At 62.2% G+C, this 22493-nt stretch overlaps 1 protein-coding gene across 1 annotated transcript; it reads right to left on the reverse strand.

Annotated features, from left to right (window-relative positions):
* Positions 1-2961: 2961 nt before the first annotated feature.
* Positions 2962-21919, reverse strand: RBBP8NL (RBBP8 N-terminal like). The gene is given in 15 exon segments (XM_017881194.1): positions 2962-3720; positions 5375-5480; positions 5557-5627; positions 6126-6288; positions 6564-7186; positions 7189-7301; positions 7866-8032; positions 8326-8408; positions 8536-8693; positions 8911-8983; positions 9502-9614; positions 9962-10057; positions 10674-10716; positions 11839-11982; positions 21759-21919. Coding segments are annotated over 14 exon segments (1989 nt in total). The 5' UTR covers positions 11900-11982; positions 21759-21919; the 3' UTR covers positions 2962-3601.
* Positions 21920-22493: the final 574 nt, after the last annotated feature.

The following is a 22493-nucleotide window of genomic DNA, read 5'->3' on the forward strand; positions in this document are numbered from 1 at the left end:
CCCGCTGCCGCGAAGCGCCCCGCCCCCTGCCCGCGCCCCCGCGCGCCCGCCCCCCATTGGCCGCGCCGCGCCCACATGCAAATATGTCTCCGTCGCGCTCGCCTATTGGTCAGCGATGTGCCGCGCTCGCGGCGCTCCCCTGGGTCCTAGAGACCATCGGGCGCAGCCGCAGGGAGTCGGGAGCTGCGCGCCTCCCCGCCGGTTCGAGTCCCCGTCTTGGGAGCTGCGGCCGCGGGGCTCCGGCCTTCTGTTCCCTTTGCTGTACGGCGGCTTTCGCGGTCAACCTTCATCGAACGCGCATTTTAAGGCTCCGGACCCAGGGCGGCGTGGGTGAGGCCCAGCACACTTCCCTGTCCGGAGGTGTGTCTGGGCGGCGCTGCAGCAGGCGCAGGGCGGCCCCTGAGGAGCCCCACCGCTTCCCGGAAGGGCCGGCGTTCCACCTGGCCTCCTTCACTGACAGAAGGGACCGAGGGTCTGAGTGGAGAAGGCACCTGCTTGTGATTGAAGCCCGGGCAGTCCTGCACTTCCTGCAGCAGCAAAGTGATCTTGAGCCTGCCTTGTGCCCAGGCCTTTTTCTGTCCCCCGGTGTCCCTGACTTCAGAACCTGCGAGCCGGCGCCGCCAGGATGCTCAGGGCCTGCCTCTGGAGCCTGGGAGCCTGTCTGCGGTCTGGAGGGGAACCCACTGTTTCTTTGTGGAGGGACTCAGGGCCTTGCACCCACCTCTGTGCCACCTGCCTGCCCTGTCCAGCTTTCTTTCGTGGGTTTACTTATCTTTAAAGTGGGACAGTGATTTCAGCCTCAGGGTATTGTCAGGATGAAACTGGCTCAGTGAGGGGATCGGGCTGTGGCTGGAGGCCAGACACATGCAGTGGTCAGCCCGCAAATGCACCGTAGTACCTCCACACCTGCCGGCATGCGCCCAGCCTCTCCTGCGCTGGGTGCTGGGGACTCGGTGGGACCGACAGGCACAGCGCTGGCCCTAGGAGCACCTGGTGTGTGGGGAGGCAGCATGATGGTCAACAAGACAGTGGGTGAGTGGGCAAGACAGGGTCTTCATCACAACCCCTAGCATGGGCCCCTGCCCTTCAGGCCCCTCCCCACCTCCCACCCGCCCTGCTCCCTCCTGTGGGCCTTCACAGGCCACCACTGGGGCTCACGCAGCACGCAGCACCTCCGCTTCCTTTCCCTCTGCCCTTCCAAGTTGGCCTCCAAGGCCTCTGCCAGGCCTAGGGGAAGGTGGGCAGCTGTCCTGTCCGGGAGAATGTGGGGCTGGGTGGCACGGCGGAGGGGCGGCTGCGGATTGTGGATCCACAGAGTGGGCTGCTAACTGTATGTGCCTGGGGGATCCCGTGAGCGGGGAGTGAGTGCGACCAACAGTGTAAGGTGCTGAGGCTGGGGCAGGCACACAGTGGGCCCTCCATCCCTGCTGGCTGTCACCAGGAGGAGGGGCCTGACAGCAGAGGGTGGGCCATACACCAGCAGCTTGCAGAGAATCTGGTGTCAGATGAGAACAGAAAGGGGCAAGTGAGGGTGGAGGTCAGGAGGCAGGAGGCAGCTGTCCGCGCTGGCTGCAGCGCCAGGCCCTGGCGATTGGCTGTGTAGTAGGGAGGGCTCCTAGCCAGTTCTTTGCTGGCGCTAAGCTGAACTTTGAGGGACCAGGAAGAATGCTGAGGCAGGAAAGGGGTCTCTTCCTGGGTCTGCTGAACCCCCTTGCTAGGCTCCCACTGCCAGGCTTCTCCCCTCCCCAGGGTGTCGATGGGTGGCCAGAAGCCAACCTGGCCTGCAGGTGGTGTGTAGGGAACACACGGCTTTTGTTTCATGTGATTCTGGAGAAATTAAAGCAACCTTTAACACACCTGGGCTTCCCTCTTGGTAATTCAGTCCCTCTGGCCTCTCAGGCCAACAGGCAGACAAGCCACAGGCTGCAGGTGGGAGGCAGTGCCCCCGAGCCAGGCCCGCACCCCAGTGTGGCCCAGGCTTCACCCAGCCCAGTTGTTGGCCTGTGTCCTGCCATCCCTGTGACGCGTGGTTTTAAACGCCCAGCTCACCTTGGTGCTGTGGCCACAGAGGGTCCTGCTGATGAGTTTCACTCCTGATTTTCCCTGGCCTTTACCCTGAACTCTGAGCAGGTGTCAAGCGCGGTGCTCTGTCTGGATGTCCCTGACTGCAGGCCTGGCCCTCGGGCTGACTTCCTAGTTTCCCCCTTGACCTGACACCCCTCCGTGGCCCCCACCTTTCCTTTCTGCCTGATCCTTGTCCAGTTTTCTAGAGTTGGGGTTTCAGCAAACTTCCCAGAACATTCTAGCTCCTTGCCTACTCGGCACACTCCTGTTCATCCCTCAGAACCCACATTCGGGTTGCAGGTGCCACCTGCCTTGACCTCCCAGGGACACCTGCTCTCCTCCCCGTCCCCCAACACTAGCCATGACTTGGTGCTATTGCTCCTTTGCCCACCACTCCCTGGTGCCCAGCAGAGGTGTCAGTGCCCATTGTCTCTGCCCTGGAAAGGGCAATTCTCAAACTTCACATTTAGGAGAATTATCCCTGGGAGCTTCTTAAAACACAGACTCCAGGCCCACCTCCAAGGTCCTGGTTCAGTGGATCCGGGGTTGGGCCCAGGAATCTGTTTCTTAAGCTCTTCCCACGAAGCTGGGAGGGACTGATACCCGTCCTCCCTGGAGGAGCAGACAGCCCTGAGTGCTCCCGGTGGAGTCCTGGCGAGCTGCCCTGTGGCTACCAGGCCAGGGACTAGTGAGAAAGGGCAGGTGCACACGCCCGCTGCCATTGCCAGGCACTTCCCTGAGGGCCCCCTGGTCCCTTCCTGCTGCGGACTGTGCAGAGGAGCTGGTTTCATTCTGCCCTCCCGCAAGGGGTGACCTCTCAGTCCCTGGCACAGTCACAGGTGTCCTGGGGCCCGGGCGGGTGGAGGCCCAGTTGAACTCGGCCCTGCCAGACACATGCACGATTCTTCAGGTGTTTATTCTTCATCACTCAGGGGACCCCGTCTGCAAGGGTGCTGCTGCCCACCGCCTCCCTCCACCCTCACTGCCAGACATCTGTTTGCCGGGAGCCCACGAGGGGGCGTCCAAGACTGTGCTCGGAGCTTGGTGCGCAGGGGTGGGGGTCGGAGTGGTCTGTTGCCTCCCAGAGCATGGGCACTGCGTGGGAAGGGCTGCAGTGCACAGCAGGGGTGGGGCTGGGCTGGAGCCTGAGTGATCCTGCCTCCAGTCCCCACACCCCCCAGGGAGCAGGTGCTGGGCTGTGGGAGGGGCCACAGAGCATTTCCCAGGTGGGTGGAGACAGGGTGAATCGCCAGCCTGAGACCCCTCTTGGTCCTCCAGCCCTTCTTGAAGTGGGCCAGGATGTGCCCACCACTGGCTGTGCAGGGCTGCCTGCTGGTTGGGTGGTGTGGCCTTTCCAGGCTGTGGTGGGCAGACGGAGGGCCGCCCTGGGCTCGCTGTGGGTTCAGTGCAGACTGGGTAGGTCTCCTCCCAGGGGTTGTGCGGGGTTGCCTGCTGGTTGCATGGTGTGCGCTCTCCAGGCCCTGGTGGGCAGGTGGAGGGCCGCCCCGGGCTTGCTGTGGACCCTGGTGCAGGCTGGCTAGGTCTCCTCCCAGGGGCTGCTGTCGGGGGAGGGACTGTCGTCCTTGGCATCCCTTGGGCTCCTGGGGCCCTCAGTGGCTGTCAGTTTCTTTCTCCCTCTGGATTGCTTTTTGGAGGCTACGGGAAGTGGCTGGAGGTCAGGCTGGAGCTGCGTGCCTTCCTTTGAGGCAACACTGGCTCTCACCTAGGGCCTCCTGGGTCTCCTCTGGGCGTGGGGAGCTGGGTGCTTGGGGAAGTGTACTGGCTACCCTTGTTCCTACAGAAACCAGTGCCCAGAGCAGGGGTAGCCCGATCTGAGGGTGAACCCTGAGAATTGGGTGGAGGGTGGACACTCTCCCCATTGTGTAACCCCGAAGACGGCGCTGACCCCAGCGGCCCCCTTGCTACCTCGGAGGGAGCCAGGCCATAGTGGCTGGCCTGAAACTGGCTGCGGGCCTCAGTGGTCCTGTCCCCGGGCTGGGGCCGCAGGGGAGGGACACCTGGTCCCCGAGACGGTCCGGAGATGGGGATCCTGCTGAGATGCTGGGCTCAGGCCGTCTCTGGGGCACAGTGAGCTCAGGCTCTGAGGTAAATGGGTCACGTTTGGATCCTGACCCAGCTCCCAGACCTGTGACCTTGGGCAAGTGACCTCTCCCCTCTCAGCCTCCATTTCTGCACCAGCCAAACAGTGATGATCCCACCTGCTGGGCAGGGTCGTGAGGCTCACAGGCAGCCACAGCTGCACCCCCTCTCCCGGGGTGCCAGGCAGGAGGACACTGGCTTTGGCGCTGAGATGTGCCCATGCTGGGCAGGGACCTGCTCTCACTGACCACCATGTCTGTTTCTCAGGAACCCCTGCCAGTATCCCTGGCCCTGGCTCAGCTAGGAGCACAAGGGGGTGCTGGCTCACAGACTGCACCCCCCGGGCCCATTTCCACCCACTCAGCAGGAAGTGCCTCGAATAAGGGCCGTGCTCATCTCCACTGCCGCTCCGGGCAGACGCAGGCCACGGCTGCCTGCCAGCAACAATGTCACATAGTGGCAGCACCACCCTGCCTGCTGCCTGTGGGCCCTGCCCGGACAAACACCAGGGCCGTATGATTAGGTGTTCAAAGTCTCTCATGGGCTCCTGGACCCCAGCTGGAGCTGCCATTGAGCCCAGAGCAGGAAAGGAAAAGTTGTCCCGATACCCTTGGACCAGGGCCGAGGCTCCTGCTGGCCTTACTGGGAGGAGCTGGGCCCAAGGACACTGCCCTTGGCAAACACTGGAGCCATCCGCAGTTCCCCAGGGGAGCAAATGTGCCCCATGTCCCTTGGAGCTGTGCCCTCTGCGCTGCCCCTATCTGCAGGTGGACAAGAGGCCCTGCTCTTGTCCATCTGCAGGTGGACAAGAGGGATCTGCTCATCATGTCAGTGGCTTATCCTATGCACCAGGACACCCTTCCTCCCAGGACGATGGTGGGGACAATGACCATCCCCTGGCTCCTTCTCTCCCTGAAATCTCCTACAATCCCTAATGTCAGCCCCCTTACAGGCGAGGAGACTGGGGCTCAGATTTGGAAGGACCTGACACCAGGCTACACAGTCAGAGGCTACACAGGAAGGATTCACTCTGGCCGCCCCTGCCCTCCTCTGGGGGGTTCATTTGGGGAGGGTTGAGGTTCATTTTTGGCTCCATCATTCTGAGGCTACCATTCTCCAGGCAGCCAGGAGGGGAGGTGGCACTGAGGAGAGGTGAGTGCTGTGGCTACCCTCGCCCCGCCTCTCTGCACCTGCCCCATGCCGGCTGTACCTTTGTCCCCGGGCTCCGAGGCCTGCTTCCTCTTCCGTGGCAGACCCTGCCCATGATCCTGGGCGCAGATACACCCGGGCCCCTCCCCAGCCATGCTTTGGTCCGCCTGGGGAGAAGGGGGTGTGGTCAGGAGGAGGAGCACCTCCCAGCACGGCCCTGCGGAGTGTGTGGCCTGGACCCACCTCGCCGCCTGGGGTGTCTGTCTCATTCCGTTCCTCGGACTCTGGTCTCAGCACTTCAGCCTTGCTGGGCTCTGAAGGAAGCAGGGTGTAGGATCAGGCCAGGCTGGTGGCCCCGGGAGTCTCCCAAGCCTGCCAGACTAGGATGGGTGGAGACAACTCTGCAGATGGGGAAACTGAGGCACAGAGGGCCAAGTGACCTGCCCCAGGGCACCTGCTGACAGGAGGCAGACTGGGGTTTGGGCTCAGGCCCAGTGTCCCCAGCAGCTGGGGTGCCCGCCCCTGGCTTGGATGCTGTGTGATGGGGACTCACAGCCTGCTTGCAACCCTAATTGCTAAGGTGCTTTTCCCCCTCACTGGGTGTGGTTAGAGAGGCTCCTGCCGGGCCCTTAGCTTCCTCCAGTGTCTGCAGGTGGAAGAGCCAAGCCCTGGAGCCTGGAGTTGCCCCGTCAGGTCAGCAGGGCAGAGCTGGGCCTGGAGACACCTCTTCCCAGTGGTCACTGACCACCACCCTCTCTCCCCATGGGGAAAACACCTCCCAGCTGGACTCTGACCCCAGGTGCTCACTGTACCTGAGTGGCTGTCCAGGTCAGGCAGCTGTGGGTGGGGAGGCAGCTGTGGGTGGGGAGGCAGCTGTGGGTGGGGAGGTGGCAGAGGCCTCCCTGTGTCTTCATCTCCTGTCCTGCCTGGAGAGGACAGGCTGAGCTGGGACCCTGGAAGTGGGCTTGAGGGGTCCTGGGGGGAGGCAAGCAGGTGGCTGGAGTTTATTTGGGAGACTTCCCTGCCCCCAACTTAGCCCTGGATGGCCGGTGGGACGCCTCTTGAGGCTGCAGCTGGTGGGGGGGCCTGCCTTTCCCTTTCCAGTGTGGATGAGGCAGCCTTGCTTTCTCCCTGGGAACCAACTTGGTGGGCAGAGGGAAGAGAGCAGCCCGAGGTCTGGCTGGAGGCTGGCCCGGGATGGGGGATGTGGAGGCTGAGGACAGGGTCTGAGCTAGGGCCGGGCTCCTTACCACGGGAGTGCGAGCCTCCTCCTGCTCTGGTGCTCTGGTCCCCTTGGTGCCATTGCTGAGTGCCTGGGGACTGCGAGTCAGGGGTCCAGACTTGGTGGGTGGCTCGGGGCTGGGAGTGTGGGCAGTGGCAGGGCTGAGTGACCCATGCTGGCCGGCTGGCTTGGGAGTGTCCTGGCCCCGGCCCCGGCCCCACTCCGAGAGGTCCAGGGGCTTGTCTGGGGCACAGTCCTGTGCTGCTGCAGCCTCCGTCCTCTGGGCGCGGCCCGAGCCTACAGGCTGTGTGTGCCGCCCTCCAGGCAGGCCTGCTGCTGCGGCCAGAGCTGCCCTGGCCCCCTCACTCTCAGGGCCCTCAGAGTCAGAGCCGACTGGTGGGGAGGGTGGCATCTCCCCAGGTGTGGGCTGGCCCCTTGGCCTGACACTGCCTACCCTGGCCCGAGCCCGCAGCTGCTGCTGGGCCAGGAGCAGGTGTAGTGCCCCCTCCAGGCGAAGGTCCTGCATGCCCGCCAGGGCACTGGGCAGCCCCAGCAGTTCTATAGGCTCCTCCCAGGCCTCTGCTTCTCCGGCCTTCAGGTCCTGGAGCCGGGGGTCACGGGGGGCTGCAGCAGGGGCCAGGGGGCTGCTGCGGGGCTCCGAAGGTGCAGGGAGAGGGGGCGGTTTAGGAGGCAGAGCCGGTCCACCTTCGGGGAGTGCTTCAGGGTCTCATGGGTCATGGCAGAGGACCGGGAGGCCCGCAGGAAGCTGTGAAGGAGGAGAAGCCCAGTGACCATGGCTACGTTGAGCTGTGACCGTCCCAGTGAGCTCTGAGACGGGGAGACGACAGGCACCCACTCCACAGGTGAGGAAACGGAGGTCCAGAGAGGTGGAGCAAGCTGCATGGGTCCCATGGCAGGCAGTGGAGGGAGGGGAGGCTCAGCCCCCGGCTCTGGAGGCCATGCTGTGTGGACCCGGCCAGAGGTGGCCTGTGGTCTGGGCTCCAAGGCAGGGCCAGATGCCGAGGCCTCTGTGTCTTCTTGGCGGGGACATCAGTCCCCTGCTCCTCACCTGGAGGGTCCTAGCCACCTGCCCACCCTCCACACCCTACTTGTTCTCACACAATGTCCCCATCCCCTGCCCCCACACCCCACACCTGGCCACTCCAGAGTTGTCCACCTGGGAACTTTGCTCCAGGCTGGGTGCCCAGAAAAAGCCAAGCCAGAGAAGGTCAGGGGCTGTGAGGGATAATCAGAGGGACTGCCCTGGTACCAGGGGTGAGAGAGGAGCTTGTCTGAGGTTGCTCTGGATGGGGGTGGGGCAGGCGGGTACCTGTCCAGAGAGAGGCCGCGCTCATACGCTGGGCTGGGTGGGCTGCTCCTGGCGGGCAGTGGTGGGGGCGTCCCATTGGTGGGGCCACGGTCAGCAGGGCAAGCCTGGGACCCAGGCCGTACCACGGCGATGGTCCCGTGCAGCTGGTTGGAGATGCGCTGGGGGCTCTGTGAGGATGGGTGGGTCAGCCTGGGCAGGGGCATGTGTGGCCTCTGCTGTGGCCTCTGCCGCCTGCCCTGGGCTGCTCCCACTCTGCCCCTGCTCACTGCTGGACCCACCCACTCAGAGCTGCGCCCCCACCCACACCAAATGGAGTGCAGTGGCTCCTGCCTGGGATGAAGGAGGGGCACATTCGGGGTGAGGCGCATGAGAGGCTGCCATACTGCAGGTGCAGCTGCCTCCAGCCTCCTGCCTACGCTGGCCCAGCTGTGCATGGTGGGCTCCAGGTCTCTGCACTTACCATGTCTGGGGCCCACGACTCAGGCAGGGTGGCCCCTGGTGAGATTTTGGCCACTGGAGATGCCCTGTGCCCTGCTGGCTTTTCTGTGGGAGGAGAAGCCAGGGGTGAGAGCTGGGGAGGTGCTCAGAGGGGCGGCGGCTCAGCCCCAGGGGGAGGATCCCTGGTCCTGCGGGGGCCCAGCCTCTCAGCCTCACCCGGTCCCCACAGTACCTTCTCCCTGTAGGGCTGCGCCCTGGTGGTCTTCCTCAGCCTCCTCATGGCCTCCTGGTGGCTTCTCTGTGATGGCCTTCCAGCCGCCAGGGGAGGGGAGCAGCAGGGGTGAGGGGGGGTCTGAGGTGCCCTCCTTGGCCAGGGGCTTGGGCCTCTCTCTGGAGGGGAGGGAAAGACAGGGAGGGTGAGGGAGAGTAATATCCCAAGAGATGATCGGAAAAGCCGGGCCCGCTCCTGGGTGACCCCAGGGGACGCAGCAGTCCCGACACTGCCTGAGAGCCCTCCATGGGTGGTTCCCCCAGGGACGTGTGCCGAGTGCTGCTCAGGGGGTGCTGGGGAGTGGGGTGTCTGAGCCTGGGACTCTTTCCCACTCACCCCAGGCCCCGAAGCCGCTTCACCTCCTCCTTCAAGGTCTCGTTCTCTTCCTTCAGTCCGTTCATCTCGTTGGCTGCAAAAGGCACTGATTAGCAAAGCAGGCAGGGGTTGGGGGGGACAGGGGCTGGGGTGGGGTCATCACAGCACCAGGGAAGCCCCTCAGCAGTGCCCCCAGCACGTAGCCCAGGGCCTGGCAGGCAGCAGGCGCGCCGTGGATGCTGCTGCATGCGTGGCTGATTGGATGCCGTTGAATAAGCCTCGCCGGCCTCGAGGGAAGGGGGCTCGCCCTCGGTCATCAGGAGGGCCACGGGGACTCAGGACTGCAGGACCTTCCGCATCACAGGAAAAAGGTCATGCCCTGTGGGGGCAGGGATGCCCCAGCGCAGGGGCGGGAGGCTGTGTTGAGGGAGGGCCACACCAGCGCCAGCTGGGGCTGTGTGTGTGTCAGTAGATTGGGTTGTGAGGTTCCCCCAGTGGTGTGGGGCTGATGGCCCTGCCTCCTTTCCCCACACCCCCACATGGACTGAGCAGGCCCTGGGGTCGCCTGGCCCCGTGGGAGAGGACCCCGGCTGTCTGGCAGGTGGGGCTCACTGAGGATGAAGATGTGCTGTAGGTTCTGCAGGTGGGAGCTCTGGAACTCCTGCTGCCGCTTCCTGGCCAGCTCCTGGGTGACCAAGCAGCGGTCGCACAGGCCGGCCCGCAGCCTGCAGGGATGGGGACACAGGAAGTCTGAGGGATGGCATGGAAGCCAGAGGGCCTGAGACCCACCGCCCCACTGCCGGGAAGTGCCCTTGCCATTCCCAAACTATTCTGTAGAGCCCCAGGCCTCTTCCCACCCCGTGGGCGAGGGGTCCCATGTTTCACTGAGTTTGGGGAGAAATCTTGAAAATGCAGTTTACTTAAGGCTCTGAGATGTCCTGCAGTGGAGAAACCTTCCTGGTTCAGTTTGTCCTGGACTTTCCCAAACTTGTTCTCTGAGGAGCCCTGTCATCTCCCCCTCCCCTGAGCCCACCGGTCCTGGCCATGCTGCGAGGTGTCCTCCCAGGCCCACCTGTTTTCCAGCACCCGAAGGTTCTCCTTCAGTGTCTTCTGCTGTTCCCGGAGCTGGTGGTTCTTGGCAAAGAGCTCCTCGATCCTCTGGGCGTCCCTGTGGCGGGAAACAGCTAAGGTGGGGTCCTGTTCCATCCAGGAAGACACACGCTGTCCCTACCATCCAGCCTGGGGGGGCAGTGCCATTTGGTACCTGCAGCCTTGGTCTGGGGCTGGATCCTGCTCAGTGCCCCTCACTGTGGGGACTTGCCCTTGAAGTGGGCCCTGTGGGGGCAACGCCTCACCCGGCAACGCCTAACCCGGTGCCCCCCCAGTCATCTGCCGCCCCTCTGTGACGTCTGTCCTGTCCACGCACCACTTTAGTGCCATGGTGCAGGCAGAGCCACAGCCAGGTCTATAAGCCCGGAACGCAGGGAGCCTGCCTGCCCGCCAGCGTATGACCAGACATGACCCCAGCTCACCATGAACGTACTGTTGATATTCTGATCATGATCCTGGGGTGGGAGACACCCTGAGTAGAGGGCTTGCCCCACCCCTGGGAGGCCAACGCACCTGGGTTCAAGTCCTGCTCACCATGTGACCTTGGATGAGTGACTCCCCCTGCCCCCACACTGAGCCTCAGTTTCCCCTCTGCACCATAGGATGGTGGCAGTGCTGGCACACCGGAGCTTCGTGTGGCCCCTGCGGAGGGGGCCCTGCTTGGCCTGACTCACCGGCACCTCTCTGAGTTCAGTTCCAGAAGCTTGTTCTGCAGGCCTGGGGGAGCGAGCAGAGGGGCAAGTGGGGGGCGGTCAGGCCCAGCTGCTGCTTTCCCTGCAGCCTCCCCACCACGGGGTCTGGGCAGAGCTGCAATGTGGCACTCCCGTCCCCTGCACCCCCTGGGGGAGCCCTGCCAGGTGGGCCCCTGTCTGTGCTTAGGCCCAGGGCTGCGTGAGACTCGGTGGTCTTGGCCCAGTATCTGTCGCTTCCCCTGGGGTCCCTGCCTCTGGCATCTGTCTAGGGGTGTCTGGGGGTGAGCAGGGACCCCGGTGCCACAAGTGACCAGCCACCTGTGAAAGGCAGAGGGACCGAAGGGCCATTGTGTGTGTGTGTGTGTCATAGCTAGTGTTGAAATAAGATGAACTTTTGGGGCAGAACCCACCAGACCTCCTCCTTGTCATATCTTGGGATCTAGCCTGGGCCTGGCTAACCCCAGCAGCCCCACCTCTCTGGGTTGCCTGGGAGACAGCCAGGTCCTTGGACCTGCAGGTGGGCGCGGGTGCTCAGTGGAAAGACCGGGGAAGGTGCTGGCTCTGGGACTGGACTGGGGGTGGTGGGGGGGCTTCGGCCCTGTCCCTGGTGGGGGAAGTGGACAGGGGCAGGGCCTGGGGTGTATCCTAGAAGGAAGAGAAGAGTTGCATCTCAGTGCCTTGACATGTTCTGGATGGGTCCAGAGAGCCATAAGCTCCTGTTTCTGGAAGTGGCTGTCTGCTGTGGTGAGCTCAGCAGGCCGGCCAGGGTGGGCTCTTCTTTCTGCCACATGGCCAGCCCCATGGGAGAACAAAGCATGGGCAGCATGCAGCCTTTGGGTGGCAGGTGGCCATGAGGTGTTGGTGGCAACCCTTGAAAGTGCTCCTCCCCCTCGGGGCCACACTCTGGGAGTGGCTCGAGGACATCCCAGCTTGAGGTCAGCACTTGTGGGGCCCAGGCAGGGCGTCTGTCCACTTTGTCGCTCTGGGCCTTGGGTCAGGACTCCCCTACCTGGGCCAAAAAGACAGGGTCCGTCCCCTGACTTGTTGGGAATTGGAGGTGATCGGGGTGCACCCTGGCCTGCCCCGGCCCTTAGGTAAGGGCTGTGGAGACCCCTCCCTAGCCCGGCATCTGTCCCTGGCCCCTCACCCAGGACTTCCTTCTCGTGGATCTCCTTCAGCCTGTTCAGTGACTCCATGAAGCTCTCCATGGCTCCCTGTGGCCCTGGCCCGGGCCCCTCTGCGCAGGGGTTGTGGAGATGTTTGCAGCCTTTACAGCCCCTCTGTGTCCATCCTGAAGAGGAGGAAGAGGGGACAGGGATCTGCTCAGGAAGAGCTTGTGGGCTGTGGAGTCCAGGAGAGGATTGGGACTCCTTGTGTCTATGTGGAGCAGACCCCACGTCATGTTGTAGGGCCACTCATGGGAGGTGGGCTGGAGGCTCCGGAACCCCACAGGCAGGTGCAGAGATAGTACATTGTGTGGCTTCCTCCCACACATATGTGGACGGGGGCCAGAGGGCAGGGTGCTGGCTGCTGTGCGGGAGGGGATGGAGGGGCCAGGGGGCATCTGGGGTGAGTGCCGGCCCCTCTGAGCCGCCCCGTTCTCCCCAGGTATCCAGCCCATCAGTGCCTGGCCTGTCGCCACATAAGCCCTGCCCCTGGACCTCAATGGAGGGACAGGGAAGCCTGGTGAGAGCTGGATGGTGCCAGTGGCACCTGCCCAGATGTGACGCTGGGAGTCAGACCTCACCAGCAAGAGCCCCACAGACCTGACCATGCCACTGTACACACCCCAGCCCCAACACTACGGTCACAGCGGCTCCTTCCCTTTCACCGGAGCCCTTGTACTCAGTTCCCTTCTGGGATCTCTGCCCCGCTCCAATGCTGTGGCAGCTTCAATCTAGTCACATGGGTTGAGGCATCACACACACACTATACCACACAGATAAGCATTGTACACACAACACATCATGCAGTCACCATGCAAACAGAGCATGTACATCACACACGCACACATGCACCGACAGACTTGCACACACACAAAGCCATGCATACACACAACACAATGCACACACCTACAGACACACAATCACATATGTACAGACAGAGATGCCCCACACAGCAACACACAGAGATACATAGACATGGGTACATGCTGATGAAAATTCTGTGCAGACATAGGAGACACGGCTACACACGCAGTTGCAGGTACACAGAAGACACACACACGCCACAGCAGCCCCCTCTACCCAGAAGCAGCTCCCACGCCAGAGGCTGGAGGGTCCAGGAAGGCGTAGGGAAGCCACTTATCTAACCCTTGCATCTCAGTGCCTTTGACATGGTTTCCGATGCAAGTGTGCGTGTGTGTGGTGCCATGCATGTGCCACACCCGAATGAGGTTGCGGCATGTGTGTGCCGGTGTTGTTATAGCCAGTGTGCAGTATGTGTACCGTGTGTGTGCACACCCGAACTAGTTGTGCATGCTGTGTATGTGCATGCCCTGAGCCAGTGTGCATGTGTGTGGTGTGCTTGTGTATTCACGCCCGAGCCGTCTGTGCATGTGGTTTTTTGTTATGTGCTGTGTGTCACGCCCGATGCGGTGTGCATGTGTTTTTTTGTGTGTGTCTGTGTGTTCACGGCCCGAAGCCGGTGTGCATGTGTTTTTCGCCCTTGTGTGGTGTCTGTGTGTTCACGCCCGAGCCGGTGTGCATGATGTTTTTGTGTGTGTGTGTGCTTGTGGTTCACGTCCCGAAGCCGGTGTAGCATGTGGTATTTTGCCCTGTGGTGTGTGTGCTGTGTGTTCACCGCCGAGCCGGTGTGCCTTTTTGTGTTGTGTGGTTGTGGTGTTCACGCCCGAGCGGTGTGCATTGTTTTTGTCTGTGTGTGGCTGTGTTCACGCCCGACGTGTGCATGTTTTTTTTTGTGATGTGGGTGTGTGTGTGCGTGTGTGTTCACGCCGAGCGTGTATATGTGTGTTTTTTTTGTGGTGCGTGTGTCACGCTAGCCGGTGTACATGTGTTTTTCTTTTGTGTGTTGCCTGTGTGTTCACCCGCCGTGTGCATGTGTTTTTTTTGTGGTGTGTGCTGTGGTTTCGACCACCCGAGCCCGTGTGCATGTGTTTTGTGTGGTGTGTCTCTGTGTGCACGCCCGAGCTTCGGTGTGCAATGTGTTTTTTGTGTGTGTGTGTGTGTTTCACGCCCGCAGCCGGTGGCATGTGTTTGTGGTTGTGTGTGCTGTGTGGTTCACGCCCGATCCGGTGGTGCTTGTTTTGTGTGGTGTGGTGCCTGTGGTTCACCCGAGCCGGTGGTGCATGTTGTTTTGTGGTGTGTGTGCTTGTGTGTCACGCGCCGACCGTGTGCATGTGTTTGTGTGTGTGCTGTGTGTGTCACAGCCCAGCGGTGATGCATTGTTTTGTTGTGTGCTGTGCTAGTGTTGGGTGCACGCCCGATGCCGGTGGTGCATGTGTTTTTTGTGTGTGTCGTGCTGCTCGTTGTGTGCACGCCCGAGCCGGTGTGCATGTGTTTTGTGTGTGTGTTGGCTGTGTGTGGTGCCCGCCCGAGCCCCGGTGTGCATGTGTTTTGTGTGTGTGTGTGCTGTGTGTGTGCACGCCCGAGCCGGTGTGCATGTGTTTGTGGTGTTGTGTGGCTGTGTGTCTGCACGCCCGAGCAGGTGTGCATGTGTTTTGTGTGTGTGGTGTGCTGTGTGAGGTGCACGCCCGAGCCAGTGTGCATGTGTTATTGTGTGTGTGTGTGCTGTGTGTTCATGCCTGAGCCGGTGTACGTGTGTTTTGTGGTGTGTGTGACTGTGTTTTCGTGCACTGCCTGAGCCGGTGTACATTAGTTTTGGCTGTGTGTGTAGTCCTGTGGTTCACTGCCGAGCCGGTGTGCATTGTTGTTTTATGTGTGTGTGTGTTGTGTGTTGTGCACGCCGAGCCGGTGTAGCATTTTTTTTTGCGTGTGTGTGCTGTGTGTTCACTCCGAGTCGGTGTGCATGTTTTTTGTGTGTGGTGTGTGCTGTGTGTGCACGCCGAGCCAGTGTCATGTGTTTTGGTGTGTGTGCTGCTGTGTGTGCACGCCTGAGCCGGTGTTCATGTGTTTTGTGGTTGTGCTGATGTGTACACCGAGCACGTGTACATGTGTTTTGTGATGGTGGTGTGTGCTGTGTGTTCACGCTGAGCCAGTGTACATGATGTTTTGTGTGTTGTGTTGCTGTGTGGTGCACGCCACGAGCCGGTGTGCAATGTGTTTTGTGTGTGTTGCTATGTGGCATGCCCGAGCCGGTGTACATGTTTTTGGTTGTGTGTGTGCTGTGTTTCACGCCCGGCCGGTGTACATGTGTTTTGTGGGTGTGTGTGCTGTGTGTGCACGAACCCGAGCCAGTGTACATGTGTTTTTGCTGTGTGTGTGTGTGTGCTGTGTGGTGCACGCCCGAGGCGGTGTGCATGTGTTTTGTGTGTGTGTGTGGCTGGTGGTTCTACGCCCGAGCCGGTGTACCATGTGTTTTTGTGTGTGTGTGCTGTTGTGTTCACCCCGAGCCCGTGTACATATGTTTTTTTGTGTGTGTGTGTGTCGCTGTGTGTTCACGCCCGAGGCGCGGTGTGTGCATGTGTTTGTAGTGTCGTGTGTGTGTGCGTGTGTTCATGAGCCCCGACGCCGGTGTGCATGTGTTATGGTGGTGTGTGTGTGTGGCGTGGTTCACGCCCGACCGGTGGTGCATGGTTTTGTGTGTGTGTGTGCTGATGTTGTGCACCGCCCCCAACTACTGTGGGAAGCACTGGTGCATCACCTGAACAAACTGTGTTAGGATCTCCTCCCTGCCTGGCCTCCCCCTCAGTCTCCCCTGAACCCCCTACCTCTCCGCATCTCCTCCAGAACCACTCTCCAGGGTGACCATCCCTGGGAAGCTCTGGTCTCTGCTCAGACGCGCACTACTCTGCTCAAAATCCAACTTTGGGCTTGCAGCTGGAGGCCATGCCCAAGGCCTCGCAACGGCCAGCCCAGCCCAAGTGGACCACAGAGGGGAGCGGCCATGGCTGCATCTGGGTTTTCAAAGGTCAGCCTGAAGACGCTCACATGAGGGTCCTCTCCGCAGCAGTACTCTACAGAACCGTCCCAAATGGGACCCCCAAACCCCATCCCATGATGGGTGGAATGGTGGCCACCCAGCCCCATGCCCATCCCAGTGTGGCGGCCACCCGGCCTCATGCCCATCCCAGTGTGGTGGCCACCCGGCCCCATGCCCATCCCAGCGTGGCCAAACCACCTGAGACAGACTTGAGGGTGCATTGCATACAGAAAGAGGCACTTGCCCTGGGACCCTGGAAGTTGGGTGGTGGGTGTCTTTGGGGCTGAGGCTGGGGGTGCCTGTGACTCAGGGTGGCAGGCCTTGGGACCCCAAGAGAAGTCCCGGGGCCTGGGGTGGGGATGGTGACTGGAGCCACTTGGAAGGAGACTCTCCTAATTCCCGCCGAGCCCTTGCACCTGTGGTCAAGCGTGTTAGTGCTGAGCCTGGTGGGGCAGCGAGGGGTGTGGGACAGAGTGTGGCCCCTATTTGGGGGTGGCCACAGCGTCCCCAGGGGCCCCTGACAGGGCTGGTGGGGCTGCATGGAGGGCGGAGCATCAGGATGCTGGGCTCCAGAGACTCCGTCCACAGACCCGCCTGGGCTTTGGGACCTCCAGCCACCCTCGGAGGGAGTGGGGGTGACAGTTGGTGGCTCTGTGTTGGGGGGTGAGGGATCCTGGGACCAGGAAGACTTGGAGCTTTCCTGGTGGGAGGCTGGGAGGGAGCCAGAGCTCCCTGGGAGGGATGTCTTTGCTGGTGAAGGGGGCCAACAGGACGTTGAGTTCCAGAGGTGGGGATAGCATGTAGCCTACCGGAAGTAGGTCACGTGGCCATCATCAGTGGTTCTGACCCCCGTTTCCTGAACTCCATACACACTGAGACCTTCCCGACAGCCCATGGAATCTTGACCACACCACGAAGACCCCGCTCCAGATGGAAAAACTGAGGCTCAAACAGATCAAACCTCCCGTCTCAGTCACCCAGTGGGAAGTGGGATCTGGGTTGTGCCTGGCTCCTGGGGCTGTGGGTCCTGCGTGCTCTGCCTGTGTGGACTGGGGCATCTTCCCCATGGCTCTGGTGCACCCAGCTGCGCTGGTTTTTCCTGGCCAAGGGGCCCCCGGAAGGAAGCTGTCAGAGCTGGCACCTCCCTAGGCTCAAGCAGCTGAGGAGGGCCAGGAGGGGGCTGAGCTGCAGTTCCTGAAATTCCACCCGGACCCGCCCAACAGTCCGCTCTTCCCTGGCCCCCAGCACCTGCCATGTGGGCTGGGTCAACGCCCATAAAGGAGCTGCCCAAGGGAGCCCAAGGTACCTGTGGGCCTGGGAGAGGTCTGCACAAGAGAGGCGGGCTTCCTTCCCAGTGAAGTCACTGTGGTACAGAGGCCGGGACTGCGCCTCTGCTGTGCTTCCCACTCACAGAATCCTTTCTGTGCCCCAAACCACCTGCAGGCCCCGCCTGGCTGCCACTCTCAAGGCCCCCAAAGGACTGCAGAAAGAGTCCCCATCCCACTGGGCAGGGAACGGCGCAGACACATACCCGGAGGCAGGGCTGGTGGGCGTCTGGCATCGCCGTAGGGTGCACCCTGCTGGGGAGCCTCGTTTCCCAGAGGCCCAGAGTGGGGTGGGCCTGGGCAAGGCCACTGGGCCCGGTGAGTGATAGTGCCTGGGGCTGGGGGGACCTTCCCTCAGGGTGAGCAGGTGACAGAGATGCAAAGTGGCCAGGATCAGTCTCCCAGGCTCCAGCACCTCTGGGACAGCCCCAGTCCCAGCTTCTACCCTCCTAGAGTGCTGGAGAGCTCTGGGGAAGGGATGGGAGATGGAGGGAAGTTGCAAGCCCTGATGCTTTTGGGGAGAAGAAATGAACCGGGATTGTAGAAATTCACCCAGACCTGGCCCACAGCCTTGTGCCAGGGGTGAGCAGGGGAGTCAGTGGGGCTGACTTTTTCTTCCTGAATCAGCCTTCTTAGGGTTTGTTGGGCTTGCCAAGGGCAGCTAGAGGTGCTGGGGCCGGGGAAACTTGGAAGGAGGGTCTCCTCTAGGTCTGGGTGGGGGCTGCAGTGGGACTGTGATGGGGGAGCAAGCCTGCCGGGGTGGGGAGGGGCTGGGCTGAGACTCTTGGGGGGCTTCACAGGGCTGGGGTGAGACAGCTGAGCTCTGGTCCAGGGTAACCCTCAGCCACTCCTCCCACTCCCAGCCCTCCCACTCTGGGAGTCCAGGCTGGAGGGTCTCTGCAGGCGCTGAGCTCCCTGGAAGGAGTAAGGGAAGGGGAGGGCAGGCTAGTGAGCCACTGTCCCACCTGTGGCTCACAGCTGGGCCATGGGTGGGATAGGTGTGAGGGGTGCATGGCTGTCCCTCTCGACACCATCCTCACCCCACCATGCCTTGCCCTCTGCTCCATTTTGCCACTGAGAACACGACCCAGAGGTAGGGTCTTGCCCACAGTCAAAGCTAGTGAGAGCCGGGCTGGGCTTTGGCCAGCCCAGGTCCGCACCTCCGCCTCCTGCGGTGAGGTGCTACTGGTGCCAGCACCTTTGCCTTCCGGGGACTGCTCCTTAAAACCAAGAGGTGACGTGCTGCTCTCACAATACGGAACAGAGCCCATCCAATAAACTGGTGCCTCTTATACCCCAGCCAGGACCCAGGAGAGCCCTCCATGGGGAGCCTAAGGCTGGCAGACCACCTTCCACCTCATGTCCTCACCCAGGGAATGGACGTGCACTGTGGGCCCTGCCTGTCCCTCGGGACTCCCACCTCCCTCTGAAGGCCCCCAGAGCCCCCACCTACCCTCCTAGGGTCTCCACCCACCCTCCCAGGGCCCTCGGAGTGGCCACTCAGAGCGGGCAGAGGTTTGCTGTTGTTAGTCCAGCCTCATGGGTTCTCAGAGCCCCAGCAGAGAGGGTGCACCCCCCCACCACCCGCTGAGCTGGCTGGGGTGGGGCAGGGGTCGCATTCCTGAAGGGTGCTGGCTGGAGAGTCAGTCTGGGCAGAGGGTGAAGGTGTGGGCTTCCCAGTCGACAGCCCTGTGGGGCTCTCGGACCTGTCTCTGCTCTCTATTTGACCTTGGGCAAGTTGCTTTTCCTCTCTGAGCCTGTTTCCTCGCCTGGGGATGAAGGCACCCCACCCCTGTATTGGGCTGCTTAGAAGCTGCTTACAGGTGGAGCCTGTGCGCCCAGGAGCTCCGTAGACGGGGGTGCTCCGTGAGCAGCAGAGGGAGACCCCGAGTTCTCCTGTGCCTCCCTCATGTGGGACCCTAGGTGTCCAGCAGTGCTAACGGCAGGACCCTCTGCGCTTGGTCAAAGTCAAATCCCATTGCCACAAAGGCCTTGGGCAGGAGAACGCAGCCCTCCCCACAAGCAGGGTGGAGGTCCGGCTGCTGACAGTGACGACACGCATCCTCGGACGGCTGCTCACTATGGACTCCACTGGGCTCACAGCATCTCTGTGGCTGCGCCCAGGGGAGATGCCACCTGCCTCCCACACACAGGCCAGGGAATCACAGGCCCAGCCGTGGCCCTGGCAGGACCGGGCACTGTCCGGCCAAGTGGCAACACCCACAGTGATGCCTGTTCTTGCCCTGTCCTTTGGGAGGCCGGGGCCCCTGAGCTCCTCTGCTGTCTGAGCAGGTGGCATCCAGGGCATCACTGGGCTCTCCGCCTCTCCCAGGGCACTCAACCAGAGAAGCTGTCTGGGCACCAGTGCTCCAAGGATGTCTGCCAGGCCAGCTGCTCTTCACCCCAGCCACTGCCCCCCAGGAGGCCCTTTGGGGCAGGAGTGCAGAGCTGGACACAGGTGCCCTCTGTCTCTGAGGCCTGGGCTGTCTGTGTATCCATCTGACTGACTGCCCACCGTATCCAGGCAGCAACAGTGATGGGCGGCAGCAGTAGCAGTAGCAGTGCAGTGGTAGTCGGCATAAGCTGTGGATAGCAGTGGCAGTGGCAGTGCAGTAGCAGTGGCAGTGGCATAGCCATGGCAAGTAGCAGTAGCAGTGGCGATAGCCATGGCAGTAGCAATAGCAGTGGCATAGCCATGGCAGTGGCAGTGGCAGTTAGCAGTGGCAGTGGCATAGGCCATGGCAGTGGCAGTAGCAGTGGCATAGCCGTGCAGTGGCAGTAGCAGTGAGCATGCACATGGCAGTGGCAGTGGCAGTAGCAGTGGCAGTGGCCATAGCCGTGTCAGTGGCAGTGATAGCCATGCAGTGGCCAGTGGCAGTCGCAGTGGCAGTGGCATATGCCATGGCAGTAGCAGTAGCAGTGGGCATTAGCCATGGGCCAGTGGCAGTGGCATAGCCGTGGCAGTGGCAGTGGCAGTAGCAGTGACAGTGGCAGTGGCTGCTGTTGATCACATGCTGCTCTGTGCCAAGCACCATGCCCAGGCTTTTTCCCACTTGCATGGGCACTGAAACCATCCTGTAGTTTTGCTGAGGCAGCCAAGCTCAGAGCGGTGCCCTCTGCACCTTGACCCACTTCTCCCCAAGGGATTCCCCTGCCCCCGTCCACCTCCTGGCTGCCCCCGCGGAGCACCCACTGCATTAGCTAGGCTGGGCACACGCATGTGGTCGGGGCCCACCTGGCCTCGGAGGAAGTGCTGATTGTCTCATTCTACAAGTTTGGACACTGAGGCTTGAAGCAGATCAGAGATGAGCAGGTGGAGCAAGATTTGGACTGGACGTGGCCTCAGTCTCCTCCTACCCTCTGCGGTAATGGGCAAAGCCTCTCCCATGGAGACTTCGGCCAGGTCACTTGTCTGGCCGTGCCTCAGTTTCTCTGACTGTAGAACAGATGTTGGTGGTGAGTCCTGACCCGGGCTCATGGGGGCTGTCAGGGCACCTGGTGGGTGCCCCAGGGCCAGATCAGGGACAGGCAGTCAGGGCCAGCCTGGGGGTGGAGCTGCCTCACACTCGCCCATGGAATGGCTACAGCAACCCTCACTTTGTAGATGAAGGAGCTGAGGCTCAGAGGTGTCATCTGTCCACAGTCAACAGCGTGCAAGGACACAGCCAGGACACAGCCAGGGCCTCCTGGTGACTCCCCAGGCCAGTTCAGGGTGGGGGCGGGGGCAAGTCCAGAGAGATGTCTCTGCCAGGGCAGTTTCTGATGTCCTCCAGACACATGGACCCACGACAGACATGTGCACACGCGTGACGCCCACACCCACACGGGTGGACAGCAGCATCCTAACTCGTGGAACACACACTGGTGCACAGTCCAATGAGCAGCCACCTGCGCTGCCACAGCCACCCTCCCCTGCTGTGCACACAACCGCTGCAGGGGCCCCGGGACAGCTGCACACGCAGGTCGTGTGTGCACGTGCACTCGTGTACCCCACATGCACATGCCCCCCCCCGCCCCCCCGTGCACTCGTGTGCACACATGCACAGAGGAGCTAGCCGAGACGTCCCTGCAGCTCAGGTAACAGCAGCCCTGCAACCCGACTCCCTCCCGGAGGTGGAAGTGGGCCGGGCTGCTCTCCTGCCCTGCCTGCTCGCTCCCTGAGGCCTGGCCAGTGGGGGAGGGGGTGGAGCAAGGCCCGCCTTTGTGGCTGCTTCCCCACAGACACAGCGGCAGGGAGTCCCCTGCTCAGTGCCCAGCTGCAAACGCTGCACCCCTGCACCACCCTCACCTCTGTGGCTGGGCCCGCTTGTCCTCTTGTGAACCTGGATGGCGGGGCAGGGCAGGCCCAGGGTGGAGGGTGAGGCCACCAGCCTGTCCCTGATGCCCCAAGCCCCTCAGCAGACCAGGGACACTTCCTGGGCCCTGGTGCCAGACTAGGCCTGGCCTCTTTGCACCCAGCTCCTGCCCGGAACGCCCACTGAGCTCTCTCCGTTGCTAGGCCCCTGGACCAGGAGCAGCCTTGTGCCACCCCTTAGGGAAGACATCCAGTCCCACCAACCCCCACGGCTCTCCTCGCAAGAGCCCGAGCTGGGCCTCCAGCCTCCCTGGTGAGTGCCCCAGCCAGGGATCCCAGCCTACCCCGCTGCTTGAGTGGCCTGGCCCTGGGGTCCCGGGTACTCACATGGCTCCTGGCCCTGCCTCGACCTCCCTCGACCTCTGAGCGGAGCCCCCCACGCTCTCCACGGGGAGAGAGAAGTGAGCGGGGTGTGAACCTGCACAGGCAACAAGACAGGATTTTGGCCAAACCCGCTTGACAGGTTTTCGATTCTCCCAGCCAGGAGCAGAAAGGAGGCAGAGACTGCCCCGAGCCGCCAGGCGGGTTCTGCCATCTTGCAGAAAGTGGCCGGACAGGTTGGGTCTGAAGCCACATAGAGATGGGATTGTTTCCTCATAATCACCTCGAGGAGGCTGGGCTGCTGGCAGGAGCCAAGCTGGTTAGCACTGAGAATCCAGTTTGGGACCTGGGACACGAAGGGCCCGGGCGGGGAAGGGTGGAGGGCTTGCAGGGGTGCTCAGGTGGGGGGCTGCAGGCGGGAGTGAGTAAACGTACTGTCTTGCCACCTTGGGACAGGTGGCCTCTGGTGCAGACTGGCCCCTCCTGCTGTTCACAGCTCAGCTTGCTGTGGGCTGACCATAGGCAGGCGACAGTTTCCTTTCTGGCCTCGGTTTCCCTGTCTGTAAACTGGGGATAATAGTCTCAAGATCTGTCCCTGCCAGAGCCCAGCGGACGGAAATCCAGCAGCTGCTATGGGAAGCGACCCGCCCAGCATGCCCCGCCCTGCCTGGGAAAGCAGGCCTTCTGCTTGAGGGGGACTGGGTGCACGCTGGGCCTCTGGTCTGTGCAGTCTGCCCGGGG

Source organism: Rhinopithecus bieti, unplaced genomic scaffold, assembly GCF_001698545.2.
Source record: "Rhinopithecus bieti isolate Rb0 unplaced genomic scaffold, ASM169854v2 scaffold_12573, whole genome shotgun sequence".
Taxonomy (NCBI): domain Eukaryota; kingdom Metazoa; phylum Chordata; class Mammalia; order Primates; family Cercopithecidae; genus Rhinopithecus; species Rhinopithecus bieti.